Source organism: Nerophis ophidion, linkage group LG15 (assembly GCF_033978795.1).
Source record: "Nerophis ophidion isolate RoL-2023_Sa linkage group LG15, RoL_Noph_v1.0, whole genome shotgun sequence".
NCBI lineage: Eukaryota > Metazoa > Chordata > Actinopteri > Syngnathiformes > Syngnathidae > Nerophis > Nerophis ophidion.
The window spans coordinates 26,857,811-26,873,157 of NC_084625.1; the positions used below are offsets into that span (position 1 = coordinate 26,857,811).

At 38.2% G+C, this 15,347-nt stretch overlaps 1 protein-coding gene and 1 long non-coding RNA gene across 2 annotated transcripts; one reads left to right on the plus strand and one right to left on the minus strand.

Annotated features, from left to right (window-relative positions):
- Positions 1–512: 512 nt before the first annotated feature.
- LOC133569543 (uncharacterized) lies at positions 513–4,539 on the minus strand. The gene is made up of 4 exons (XR_009809828.1): positions 4,296–4,539; positions 3,767–3,846; positions 1,276–1,377; positions 513–1,149 (listed from the first exon to the last, which is right to left on the minus strand). It is a non-coding gene; the product is annotated as an uncharacterized LOC133569543 (long non-coding RNA).
- On the plus strand, positions 3,717–13,044 carry spag6 (sperm associated antigen 6). Its single transcript, XM_061921950.1, has 12 exons — positions 3,717–3,803; positions 4,020–4,081; positions 4,141–4,236; positions 4,305–4,471; positions 7,574–7,757; positions 7,823–8,028; positions 8,105–8,278; positions 8,427–8,579; positions 12,001–12,192; positions 12,265–12,381; positions 12,449–12,594; positions 12,666–13,044. Exons 2-12 carry the CDS (start codon positions 4,057–4,059, stop codon positions 12,727–12,729), a joined length of 1,524 nt encoding a protein of 507 aa, XP_061777934.1. The 5' UTR covers positions 3,717–3,803; positions 4,020–4,056; the 3' UTR covers positions 12,730–13,044.
- The last annotated feature ends 2,303 nt before the right edge of the window (positions 13,045–15,347 follow it).

The following is a 15,347-nucleotide window of genomic DNA, read 5'->3' on the forward strand; positions in this document are numbered from 1 at the left end:
ATCGAACGGGAAATAATTTTGCACAGCCAATTTTTCCTAAAACAAAATATGTATCAAATAATTAAAATAATTTCCAAAATATATAAAAACGGGTTTTATTGTATTTTAGTACATTATATATATATATATATATATATATATATATATATATAAAACACTCAGGTTTGAAGGGCCTTTTTAAATTATATGCTCTGTCAGTTTATTTTTGTTATCTAACGAATAATAATCGGACGGGAAATAATTTTGCACAGCCAATTTTCCCTAAAACAAAATATTTATCAAATAATTATTTATAGTAATTTCCTAAATATATAAAAAACTGGAATTATTTTATTTAAGTGCATTACATTTTACATAACTATGTGAATAAAAATAAAATACACTCAAATTTGAGACGCCTTTTTAAATTCAATGCTTTCGTTAGATAACAAAAAATATACTAACGACAGAGCATAAAATTTAAAAAGGCGCCTCAAATTTGAGTGTATTTTATTCACATAAATAGTCATGTAAAATTTAATGCACTAAAATAAAATCATTTCCGTTTTGTATCTAATGCTTTGAAAATTATTCCATTTTTTTTTTTCTGATAAGTATTTTTCTTCATGGAAATTTGGATATGCCTTTTTTTTCCCGTTTGACTATTATTCGTTAGATAACACAAATAAACTAACGGGAAATAATTTTGCATAGCCACATTTCAACAAACAAAACTATTTATTTCAGTATTTTCAATTTCAATTTCTAACCAAATCAAATAAAACAGGATTTTTTCCTAGTAAATTATATTTTACATGCATATTTATGATGAGAATACTTTTAATAGAATGGGAGTTGATTAAAGTCTGCCTGGAGGATAAACGTATTTACAGACTAAATGATAAACTAAGGTATATAATAAGCTAAAATGAATATAGCAACTCTATCAAAAACGAGCATTTATACAAAGTATAAAAACTGCTGCATTGATAGATGTGACTGAGGCTTTCTTCACCCATAAGCGCAATTATAGCCATTATTAGCGACAGACCTCACTGGATGTAAGTATTAAAGCCATAAATTGAGCAAGAGAAAAATGTTGGCATGGTAAGGTTTGCTCTTTGAGTCCTCAAGTTGTCTTTTATTGCTGCATTCTTGTAGCGCCTGCCTCTAAAAAAGAAGAAGCAAATCGTTCTAAATGTCGCGCAAAATCAATCATTCTGCAAGTTAAATTGTACATATGCGTTTTTGAGCGCTTAGTTGTGCAGCATTAAGTTAAAATGGTCAGGAGATTACCGTGGATGTGTTGTCCTGCGGTCTTCCATCAGGCGGGGACTTGGGCTCTTTTTGCTCTTTCGTCGGCATTCTTCTGTGGTCCTTTGGGTGCTGAGTGCAGTGCTGCCAGTAGAGGGCGGCCGTGAGCGAGTGTCTTAATAAGGTAAGATTGACCTACTGTACTAAATAAAAGCACGCGATGCTGTTATGTCTATTCATAAACACATATTTTAGCAATACAGTAAAACTATATATTTGTTTACAAAAATAATGTTTTAATTAGTGTATGACACCAAATGTGTTTTTTCTTGCTATTTTATGTGCGGTAAAACATATCTTAGAAGAGATTGTTCTTATAGGATTTCTTCATTTGCAAAAGTGGCAAACAACACACAATATGACAACAATAATTTTAAATGGGTTATAAATGGACTAATTAACTATTGTGCATTAATACCAAAATGTGTATGAATGCATGGTTTATATATGCAAGTGCATAAAGTAATATATCAGAAGGTCTTGCAATTTGATTACAGGTTTTTAAATTGGGACTAACAGACTAATATTTACAATATTTAAATTGAAACATTTAAAAAATATTTCTATGAGATACTTTTTATTTTATTAATCAGCTGTAAACGAACTAATTGAACTACTAAAATAAATTCACTTGTGTTAAATTAAAATATGCTTTATTAATATATACACAGTATATTTGTATGTCTATGTAATCCTTTTCACACACACAAATGATAAATGGGTTGTACTTGTACAGCGCTTTTCTACCTTCAAGGTACTCAAAACGCTTTGACACTACCACATTCACCCACTCACACACTGATGGAGGGAGCTGTCATGCAAGGCGCTAATCGGCACCCATCAAGAGCAAAGGTGAAGTGTCTTGCTCAGGACACAACGGACGTGACGAGGGATTGAACCAGGGACCCTCGGGTTGCGCACGACCACTCTGCCACACCGTCCATACACACACACACACACACACACACACACATACATACACACATATATATATGTATATATATATATATATATATATATATATATATATATATATATATATATACATATATATATGTACACACATACACACACAAATATATATGTATGTATACAGTATGTGTGTATGTATATATACACACACATATATATATACATATATATGTGTGTATATATACATATATATGTATATATGTACACACACACAAATATATATGTATGTATACAGTATGTGTGTGTGTGTGTGTGTATATGTATATATATATATATATATATATATATATATATACAAAACACATACATACATACACACACATATATATAGTACAGTATACGGTGGTAGAGGGGTGAGTGCGTATGCCGCACAATACGAAGGTTCTGAGTAGTCCTGGGTTGAATTTGCATGTTCTCCCCGTGACTGCGTTGGTTCCCTCCGGGTACTCCGGCTTCCTCCCACCTCCAAAGACATGCACCTGGGGATAGGTTGATTGGCAACACTAAATGGTCCCTAGTGTGTGAATGTGAGTGTGATTGTCTATCTGTGTTGGCCCTGTGATGAGGTGGCGACTTGTCCAGGGTGTACGCCACCTTCCGCCCGAATGCAGCTGAGATAGGCTCCAGAACCCCCCGCGAACCCAAAGGAAATATATATATAATTTATTTATATATATATGCACTGTATATAAATATATATATATATATATATATATATATATATATATATATATATATATATATATATATATATATATATATATATATATATATATATATGAAGAGTTAATCTATTTTAAAGACACACACATATTATAATATACTTGACCCTTCGGGGTCGCGGGTGGGGGGGGGGGGGGGGTTGCTGGAGTCTATCTCAGCTGCAGTTGGGCGGAAGGCTGTCTACACCCTGGACAAGTCGCTAACGCATCAGATACCTCGTCAGATAGACAACATTCACATACTAGGGTACATTTAGTGTTGCCAATCAACCTATCTGGCTAGATAATAGAAAAAACAAGCCAATCAGAGTGCGCGGTTTAGTATCGTAGTCACTGATTGGCTCAGTCTTAGCAGCATTAACGTAATGTTGCTAAATTGTGTTATTTCATTTCTAGATGGACATGTCAAAACCTGTAAATATATTTAAATGGTTGTAAACAATAAAGTTTTTATGCTCTATGAAATAAGACAATTCCTACTTTGAGGTCAGCCCCGGAACCAATTGACAGCAATAAACGAGCGTTGACTGTATTTTAGCAGTCGACCGTTTTTGTGTTCCTTTGAATATTCATTTTTATTTCAAACGAATTAAATATAAAACCAGCTCAAATTTGTATCAAACACTTGATTGTATTTTATAAACATATTTAGTATGTTTATTCAAATACAAGGTGTACTGAACCAATACAAGAGTAAAGATGTTGTCCACAATAGACGATCTCTGGCCCTGAGACGGCGAGCGTCGCCTTGGCAACAACTGACAACAATCCACACTTACTTTGAAGAAAGCAGAAGTCGTCGAAGATCACAGACAGGTTGCTTCTTCTTCTTTTCGGGAGCTGGGGTGGAGCATTAGCACTAAAAAGGCAGACAAAATGCAAACATGTTCACGTTGAGATAAACAGGCCGTCGTGCCGCACTGACGCGTCGTGACTATTCTTTGTCATAAAATAAGGCGGTGTCGTCACAGGTTTCCACACCGGAAGTCAATTTTGAACGACGTCAGTCATGCTGACACTTTCTGCCGACAGGTTTGAACAACACCCTTAAAGACCGCACTTTTACACCATGACTCAAAGGCAGATCGTCCAAGGTGAGATAATTATAAGAATTGCGCTGAATAATCACTAATGTGTGTGTGTATGCGTGCAGTTTTCGAGCAGTACAACAAATCCAGAATGCAGTTTGTGCAAACGGTTGCTGATCTTGCAGATCGGCCACAAAACATAGAAATCCTCCAGAAAGCGGGTAAGAAAATGGCGTGTTTTTGGCTAACGAGACGAGGTTTGACTGTGCAGCATTCGCACCTGCAAAAGGTGTGATGTCCATGCTGAGGCCCCTCATGCTGGATGTGGTTCCTGGCATCCAGCAGAAGGCAGCCTTGGCCCTCGGTCGCCTGGCCGACCACAACCCCGACCTGGCAGAGTCTCTGGTGAAGGAAGACATCCTGCCTCAACTCATCCGCTCGCTCACCCTGCAGAATGTGAGTCCACTGTGGTTCATGTTATAGTAGGCAGCATTATAGTGATTTTGTAGACTATTGTATTAGTCCATTACAAAAAGTTGAGATGAAGATCACATCCTGAAGCATTTTTTAAATCCTCCCCAGTTTCAGATGCCACACAAAACACATTTTATTGAGAAAAAATAGCTCTGTATGCCAAGAACACTGCACAATACATACACATAACTATTGGACCCTAGTTGGCTCACACATGATATTCAATAGTGTTTCTCACCTTCTTTGTCAAAGTGCTGGCACTCGCAACTTTCCTTGGCTCTCTGGTGGCTTATTTTGCAGTCGTATAGTCAAAAGAAAAAGAAAAAAGTAGTTTTTCCTGCTCCTTTCAAACATGTTTTTTAATCATCTTTACTTACTGTAATTTTTTCAGATGATGACATTGTTTTAGAGATTATTGTTTGCATCAAAGCGTAGATGGAGAGAATTTTTGGTTTGTTTTGTTTTTAAAATTAAGTAGTGCAATTAAAAATAAGAAACTTAAATAGATTTAGGACTTTTTGTGAAAGGGAGTGGTAACATATTCTCTATGGTGGCATAGAACAGTGGTTTTCAAATGGGGGTACGTGTACCCCTGGGGGTACTTGAAGGTAGGCCAAGGGGTACGTGAGGTTTTTCAAAAATATTCTTAAAATGGCAACAATTAAAAATATATTTATAAATATATTTATTGAATAATACTTCAACAAAATATGAATTTAAGTTCATAAACTGTGAAAAGAAATGCAATAATGCAATATTCAGTGTTGATAGCTAGATTTTTTGCGGACATGTTCCATAAATATTGATGTTAAAGATTTCTTTTTTTGTGAAGAAATGTTTAGAATTAAGTTCATGAATCCAATTGGATCTCTATTACAATCCCCAAAGAGGGCACTTTAAGTTGATGATTACTTCTATGTGGAGAAATCTTTATTTATAATTGAATCACTTGTTTATTTTTCAACAAGTTTTTAGTTATTTTTAAATCTTTTTTTCTAAATAGTTCAAGAAAGACCACAACAAATAAACAATATTTAGCACTGTAATACAATTTAATAAATCAGAAACTGATGACAAAGTGCTGTATTTTAGTTCTTTATCTCTTTTTTCCAACCAAAAATGCTTTGCTCTGATTAGGGGGTACTTGAATTAAAAAAATGTTCACGGGGGGTACATCACTGAAAAAAGGTTGAGAACCACTGTGTTAGACAATATTGTTTGCATCAATGCGTAGATGGAGATAATTTTTGGTTTGTTTTGTCTTTAAAATCAAGTAATTCAATCAAAAATAAAGAAACTTAAATAGATTAAGGACTTTTTGTGAAAGGGAGTGTTAACATATTCTCTATTGCATTCAAGAGTGAACATCTTATATCTTTACATACATTATTGTTAAGCTGTTTGATTTCGAACACATGTTCAAAGAGGAGAAGCAATGATCATTTAGTTGTACCCCTTTTCGGTTTCAAAGGAATTGCTAACAAAATATTATTGACTGTACAAATCACATTGTAACTATTGTAATTAACTGTAAAATCACAGCGTGTCATAACTTTTGTAATTAACTGTAAATTAACATTATAGTTAAATGTAAAATCACAGCATAGTTGTACCTTTATTGTACTTTACTGTTAATGCACAACAAATATGTAATTATTGTAATTTAACCTAAATTCACGTTTATTGTAATTAAATGTAAAATCCCAGCATACAGTTGTAACTATTGTAATTTACTGTAAAATTCACATATTTCAATTTAACGGTAAACTCACAGCATATACCGTATTTTTCGGATTATAAATCGATCCGGAGTATACGTCGCACCGGCCAAAAATGCATAATAAGGAAGGAAAAAAACATATATATGTCGCACTGGAGTGTAGGTCGCATTTTTGGGGGAAATTTATTTGATAAAATTCAACACCAAGAATAGACGTTTGAAAGGCAATTTAAAATAAATAAAGAATAGTGAACAACAGGCTGAATAAGTGTACGTTATATGACGCATAAATAACCAACGGAGAAGGTGCCTGGTCTGTTAACGTAACATATTATGGTAAGAGTCATTCAAATAACTAACAAAGAACATTCTTTACGTTTACCAAACAATCTGTCACTCCTAATCGATAAATCCCATGAAATCTTCTTCATTGATGTCGCTTCTAAACAACTCTGACAACTCCAAAGGTATGCGCCGCTTCCTTTTGTCGTTTTCTGCTGCATATTTCACTACGTCCAGCTTGTAATCTGCAATACATGATTTCCTTTTCGGTGCCATTTTTGTTCAGCTCTTCTCAGTTTTTATAAGTTACCCCCAACGTTGAAATGTACCATTTTAATAGCTACAGCAGTAGCATATAACATATAGCATTCCATGACCCACAATGCACTTCTGCCATGACCCTCCCCGCCGAATTCTTATTGGTTGACGTGTGTGTGGCGATTGCTGACATTTTCTTCGTCTCTTCCGCGAATGAGATAAATAATATTATTGGATATTGTGTAATCTGCAGTACATGATTTCCTTTTTGGTGCCATTTTTGTTCAGCCCTTCTCGGTTTTTATAAGTTACCGCCAACGATAAAAAGATCCATTTTAATAGCTACGGCAGTAGCATATAGCATATAGCAGTTAGCAATCCATGTCCCACAATGCACTTCTGCCATGACCCTTTCCCGCCAAATTCTTATTGGTTGACGTGTGTGTGACGATTGCTGACATTTTGTTTTGTCTCTTCCGCGAATGAGATAAATAATATTATTTGATATTTTACGGTAATGTGTTAATATTTCACAGAAGTCGCTCTGGAGTAAAAGTCGCACCCCCGGCCAAACTATGAAAAAGACTGCAACTTATATTAGTTGTAACTATTTTAATTTACTGTAAATTCACAGCATATGGTAACTTTAATGTATTTTAACTGTACATTCACAGCCTATAGTTGTAACTTTAGTGTAATTAAATGGAAAATCACAACTCTGGATTTACATGAAATTACTGTATGGATTACCATTGCTGTGAAAGTGATGCAATTATTAGCCAATCATTTACATTAAAATGAAAATTGCTGTGTTTTGCATGCAGAGGTTATATAAGAAGGCAGCAGCGTTCGTCCTGCGAGCAGTGGCCAAACATTCCCCTGAGCTGGCTCAGGCAGTGGTGACGAGCGGGGGCGTGGACGCTCTGGTTCTCTGTCTGGAAGAGTTTGACCCCGGCGTGAAAGAAGCCGCCGCCTGGGCGCTAGGCTATATCGCGCGACATAACGAGGGTAAGGCAGACAGACACCTTCTTCCTCCCCTTCAATATTCATCCATGTGGACTTCTACGGTCCAGCCTTGTCCCAGTCCATCGTGGACGCAGGTGCCGTCCCCATGCTGGTGTTGTGCCTCCTGGAGCCCGAGATCGCCCTTAAACGCATTGCCGCCTCGGTGCTCAGCGATATCTCCAAACACACGCCGGAATTGGCTCAGATCGTGGTGGAGGCAGGCGCCATCGCACACCTAGCACAGATGATCCTCAATCCAGACACCAAACTCAGGGTAACCATAGACGAGTGCCAGTTTCTTGCTACTTCAGCCAACACACGACGCAATAAGTGTGTTTTTGAATGTCCAGAGGCAGGTCTTCTCCGCTCTGGGTCAGATCAGCAAACACTCAGTGTGTTTGGCAGAGATGGTGATCGAGGCCGACGTCTTCCCTGCGGCAATGATGTGCCTCAGGGACCCGGACGAGTGCGTCAAAAAGAACGTCACCATTCTAATGAGGGAGGTGGTTAAACACACCCCTGAGGTACGCCCTCATGCAACACACACACACACACACACACACACACACACACACACACACACACACACACACACACACACACACACACACACACACACACACACACACACACACACACACACACACACCCAACAGGTGTGTGTCTTTGCAGCTGTCCCAGGTGATAGTGAACTGTGGCGGAACCTCAGAAGTGATCACCTACCTTGGCGAGACTCGTGGAAGTCTGAGGCTGCCAGGGATCATGATGTTGGGATATGTGGCCGCGCACAGCGAGAACCTGGCCATGGCTGTCATTCTTTCTCAGGTGTGGTTAAATTTTGATTTGATCCGTTCCGAAAAGGTTAGGTGGACACCTAATCAAAACAACTTTGCCGACAAGAAATGTAAATTCAATGAGGTTCCCCAAAACACATTTTAAAGCAAAAATTATCGTAGTTTTACATGAAGAAAAAATCAAATACTGTTGAATTCCATAGTGTTTCTCACCTTTTTCAAAGTGCTGGCACTCGCAACTTTTGTTGGCCCCACGGTGGCTTATTTTGCAACCATACTGTAGAAAAACAGAACAGAATCTGAGTCAACAATGTGTGGATTATTCGTTTGGGCACGATATTTAATTTATAATAAAATGTGTAACACTTGTACACAACCAAAAAGATACAGAGCTAACATCCATGGCACAGATGGAAATAACAGAGTAAATTACCAATGCAATAGATCTTCAACAATGTGAATCCGTAGTGTTAATAGATTAATTCATCATAATATCTTAATTAAAACTGTAGAATAATTGGGTAAGAAGCTACTTAACCAACAAAAGTAATATTTGAAACGTCTAAAGCGCTAAATATATCTAACCCAGGGATCAAAATTGTTCAGTCTTTATACAAACAACATTTGTAAAGTTACAAAGGACCTAAAGTTACTATTTGCAAAAAACAGTAGAGAACACACAGAAGATTATACAAATAAGAAATGAACAAATGAAAAAGATGGTTTGACAAAAACAGACCATCTTTGAATCTCAGTAAAACTAAAATAATGTTATTCGGTAACAGTAGAAGGGAAAGTGAAACATAAATACAAATAGAGTAGATATTGAAAGGGTAAAATAAATAAATTTTTTTGGTGTAATAATAAGAGTCTAAATGAGTTGGGAAAACTCATATGAAAATATACAACATAAATACTTCCAACACGAATAAAGCAAAATATGTTCTGGACCAAAAATAACTCCATATTGCTCCCCAGTGTTACCATATATGAGTTATTGTCTACAAATATGGGGAAATAACTATATAAAAGTATTCACTAACAATTTTACAAAAAAGACCAGTTAAAATAATAAATACAACTATTGCAATTCAATGATTAGGCAGAGTTAAAACAGAATTATGCATAAAGGAAATTCTAACCTGCTACCCAAGAATGTACAACAATTCTTAAACAAAAAAGGAGAAACAGAACCTTCGAGGAAAAAAACGTAACTTAAAATATTTGAATGCAACCATGACCTTTAGCACATGCTAAAGGTCATGGGTGCATACAAATGATATCAGTAATTACTGATATCAGTATGTGGAATTAAATCATGGAATAAATTAAGCAAAAAAATTCAAATAATGTACTAATATGATTCAGTTTTACGAAACTGTTTCATTTATCGATACAATTCTATTCTTCTAATTTTACTTTACAAACACTGAACAATGTTACATAGTCAGAAACTCATATGAATTACAATGTATTAATGTAAACCATTATTTTATTTATAGTATTTTTACTTGTGGGTTGTTTGTTACAAATTAAGTACAGAAACTGAGCAAATGTGTTTCTGATTGGGACAGCGTGGCGCAGTGGGAGAGTGGCCGTGCGCAACCCGAGGGTCACTGGTTCAAATCCCACCTGGAACCAACCTCGTCACGTCAGTTGTGTCCTGAGCAAGACACTTCAACCTGGCTCCTGATGGGTGCTGGTTGGCGCCTTGCATGGCCGCTCCCTCCATCAGTGTGTGAATGTGTGTGTGAATGGGTAAATGTGGAAGTAGTGTCAAAGCGCTTTGAGTACCTTGAAGGTAGAAAAGCGCTATACAAGTACAACCCATTTATCATTATATAGTAAAAATATGTCCTTTTTGGACATGTGAAATTATAAATATGGCATGAACCATATTGTAATTAAATGAATGTTAGATATGATTTAGTACCAATCCAAACAGACTATATAGTTTTAGGGGCAATGTTTGGCCATACAAGGGGCAACTTTAGCAAACAAAAAACTACCTAAATGTGGTCCAGATGCAAAATAAATACAATATATTTTATCTTAAACAAATGTCCTAATGTAAAATATGAGTGTTCTGAAAATATTTTGATTGTACATAAAATCCTTCTAAATTTCCAAACATGAGAGACAGGGAAGGAGTTTGTTGTGTCTTTGCTGCACTGTCCTCTCAAAGAATCTCGAAGCAACACCCTGTCACGTCGCTCCAGACAGGGAAAACAATCTTGATTAGAATGTGTTTAAGCGAGCAAAAGCTAATTGGAAGTTACTCCTCTAATTGCCTATTTCTGGTCCTCAAATTCATCATATACTGTCATGCAGAGCAGATGGTGTCTCCAAGATGTTGTCAAGTTTGGGATTTAAATCAATGCGTTCCGATTGGTTTGGTCTCATCTTCAAAAATACTGTAGTATTGATATTTTTGCTTGATTTTGCCATTTTCATGTTTGAAAATGCTTAAATCAGGGCAAATATGTTGTAGAACACAGTTCTTAACCTTTTTGACCTCAAGGCCCAACTTTCCCGCCACAGAGGAGCCCGGGGCCTACTTAAATATTATCACTGAGTTAGTAACGTTTAAATCGTATTCAATAATTACCAAACTTACTTACATTTTATAACCTTGTCAAATGATATGAAACACTGTGTTTATAACAAATAAATTCAACACAAACCATAGGCTTAGGTGAGGCGGGTTGAAAAACTATTACTAATCAAATACACTGTATAAGAAGGGACTCAAATAACTGATGAAAAATATATTTACATACAATTTTGTAGTGCTAAAATGAAAGGACAGTATTATATGTTTTAACTAAAATGTCAATAAAATTAATGTGTGAATTAAAATACAGCTTCACCATCCATCCATCCATCCATCCATCCATTTTCTAACACTTATTCCCCCTGTGGTCGCGGGGGGCGCTGGTGGCCATCTCAGCTACAATCGGGCGGAAGGCGTGGTACAACCTGGACAAGTCGCCACCCCATCGCAGGGCCAACACAGATAGACAACGTTCACACTCACATTCACACACTAGGGCCAATTTAGTATTGCCAATCAACCTATCCCCAGGTGCATGTCTTTGGAAGTGGGAGGAAGCCGAAGTATTTAAGTCATAATTTTTGTACTTAAACTTTTCTATAACTTACTCCAGACTTCTTCTCTTTGTTTGATGTTGGCACTACTTCCACAAGTGGTGGAAAAGTGTATTACAAATGAATACTGCTGCAGCCCATATGGACCACAGCTAAGAAACAGATATTTTTGACAGCCCTCGAGGCAGTGCTTGTGGCCCAACAATGGGCCCTATGGTTAAAAAACACTGTTGTAGTATATGCTTTAAAAAAAAAAAATCAGTGATGTGGCGAAACTGCAACATTTGAAGCGCAATGTTGTGAGGGGCAACTGTGTGCCACATGACAGGCCTCGTGTCTCGCAGGGGTTGCTCCAGCTGGCTCTGTGTCTCTCAGAGGAGACGGAACACCACATCAAAGCAGCCACTGCCTGGTGCATAGGCCAGATAGGACACCACACGCCTGTGCACGCTAAGGCCGTCGCCACCGCCAATCTGCTACCCAAGCTGCTGCTACTCTACACGGACGCCGGCAGCTCAGAAGACCTGCAGACCAAAGTACGCTCATTGCTGTCAGCAAAAAGTCGAGCATATCCACAGTTCCACGTTGATCCTCCTTGCTTTTATCAGAGTAAAAAGTCCCTGAAGATGATCCTACAGAAGTGCACCTTCCTGCCGGCACTGGAGTCTCTGCTCTACGACGCGCCGACCAACATCATCAAACATGTGGTCTGCCAGTTCAGCAAGGTGAGTTGGTCACCCAAAAACTTCCCTCCTGAGTGGATTACATGCATGCTTCTCTCTCACATGGAAGGTGTTACCACATGACAGTCAGGCTCGCCGACAGTTTGTCACCAGCGGGGGGTTAAAGAAAGTGCAAGAGATCCAGGCGGAGCCAGGCTCCCCCCTGCAGGAGCACATTAATTCTATCAACAGCTGCTTCCCAGAGGAGATCGTCAGGTATGCTTTAGTTTCATCACACATTCCTCTGAAATCCACCCTCCTCAAAAAAGGGCCTTTTTGTGTTGCAGATACTATTCCCCCGGCTACTCAGAGGTGTTGCTGGAGCGGTTGGAGAGTTTTAAGCCATCCTGAGACCAGCTTGCTTGTCTCATCAGGACCAGCACGCCTCGGATATTTAACACGCCGCTGGATGTTTGGATCTTCAAATCATACAGACTGTTCATGGGAATATGCCAACATAAGGAGCATAAACACAATGAGTTAAAAATAAATGTTTTTCTAAATTTTACTTGCGGTTTCAAAGGTCAAATTCAGGCACTGGGAAAGACGCGCTGTGCAGTGCCCCCTGGTGGCAGCTGTGGCTCCCTACTCCTGCTCGGTGTGTGCAGCAGCTGCTGCGCACATGGCGAGCAGCTCTTTGTTTGTTGTCTGCTACACCCACGTCCACGCTTGCTCCCCACATTGTGCTGTCGCCCTGCCGGGGACATCCGAGCAGCTGGCGTCCCCGCCTCCTCTTTAACAATATGTTTTTAAACCTCATCCATTCTATTAATGATTTTAAAATTGTAACGTTTTTTATTATATAGCCGCAATAACTCAGTCCGTCGATTATTATTATTTATTAAATACACGGCGTTGAGGGGAGTGGTAATAATTGCATTGTTAAATATTTCATCTGGGTACAAAACAAACGAGACGATTGGTACAAAATAGAGCTATTATGACCCATAAACGTATTGCGCACAATGTTATCAAATTACCTTCAAACCTACAGTACATCCATCCACCCATATTCTACCGCTTGTCCCTTTCGGGGGTTCTGGAGGCTATCTCAGCTCATGGCCGGCTCTACGCAGGGGCAAGAGGGGGCAGAGCCCCTTTAAATAAATGTCTTGCCCCTTCAAATCAGAATTTGAGAAAGCAAATTTTAATAAACTCACAAAATTACTACCTTACAAGTTGACAAAATTATCTGCACTAGCGGAAAAATCTGCCGAAAAAGGGACACACACGATATAGTAGTGTCGGCTTCCCTCTCATCCCTCCCTCCGCTGTGCGTGTATTCACCATTCCACAGGCTGCGCAGCAGACACACACCCGCACACACCCCTCAGCCCTCAGTAAACATCCAATCACTGTTGCAGTATGAAAGTAAAAGAAAAGGAAAAGTTGTCTACATTTATCATATACTTGTTAGAATGTGTGTATTTGTGTAGTCTTATCCATCATAAACACGTTTATCGTCGCGGACTTTCGGTGCTACGGAGTTCCCCTTTTTTTTTTTTTTTTTTTACAACTTGACAAGAGCAGTGACAGCGGAGGCTCTGAGCAGCAGTGGTTTGGAAGGCAGAGAGCCTCCACTGTCCCTGTAACAAGCTACAAGTCATTTATGATGCTGTTAATGAGGGTAAAAATGAAACAAGGTATATATCTTGCTTAGCAGTCCTCTGCTGTCCTCTGTTCAGAGCGGAGTCCCTAGCAACGGCCCGTTTTACTTAGCAAAGGTCTGGCAATCGACTGCTGGAATTCTTTTTCTGTTGTTTTTCTTGTGATTCTACATAGTCAACCTATAATGTTTCAATCTACATTTTGTAATAAACAAATTATAAGTTTCATTTGATATGACCAAGACACCTAAAAACAAAAACACTGCCGTTTTCATCAATTTACAAGCAAATGGGCAACACACATACATTGGAGTGAATGAATTTTGTGCCCAGATGAGTGCCCACGTCCACTGCATGTGACAAACTGAAGACAAGTGACCTGTGTCTGACAGACTCCTACGTAAAGCCCCAACCCAGGCTGTAGTCCTGTACTGTTGTTTTTCTTCATGTAATCACAGCAGGTTTTTTCTGTTGTTCAAGCTTACTTATTTTCTGCTCCAGCTTCCAGCAGCTCACAAAGAGAAAGTTAATGCTCTGTAATGCATCCATTTTTCAGAGCATTTAAAAAGTCTAGTCCTGCTCCTGCATGTAGTAGTAGCAATGATGCTACTGCTAGTACATCAGGGACAGCGGCTAGCAATACTGCACCTTTAGCACCAGCAAGCACTTAAAAAAATACAAAAGAAAAAAATGTTCTACTGTATATCTGTTCTGTTTTATAAATTAGTTTGAAATTCTTTTTTTTATCATTATTCATCAGGCTACCTTTCAGTTTTGTAAATATTGACTGTAGTGTGTGAAGTCCTACTTTGGTTCAAAATGTATTTGAGAGTTAGGCCATTCAGTTAGGATAGATGTTATGTTGTTGGTTGATAAAATCTGGATGAAGGATGTTTTATTTTATTTTATTCATTTATTTTTATTTTTCAGTCCCCCCCCCCACTGAGGGATTGCCACCTTATTGTGGTCAGGGGGTTTGCGTGCCTCAGTGACCGTAAGAGCTATACCAGCAGGAGCTTAGTCTTCAGGTGGGACACCCAAGTTGGACAGGTCTGAAGGTAGAGGCCTCACAAAGTGCAATCTACTACTCCAGGTTGGGGTTGGACACACAGCTAAAGACCCATTTCAATGAAGAAAGCATCGTTACTATAAGCACAGAAAAAAAAGTGCTGGAGCATGATGTGTACACATGATGCCCCCTTCACATTTCTGACTGCCCCCTCATATAAGCATGCCTAGAACCGCCCCTGTCTCAGCTGCATATTAATGCAATAGCTGAGGTTAACTATGACATGATTAATCATGTCATAGGTATACCTTCCTTTTAATACAACCTTTATGCAGGACTATACAATCACTGTA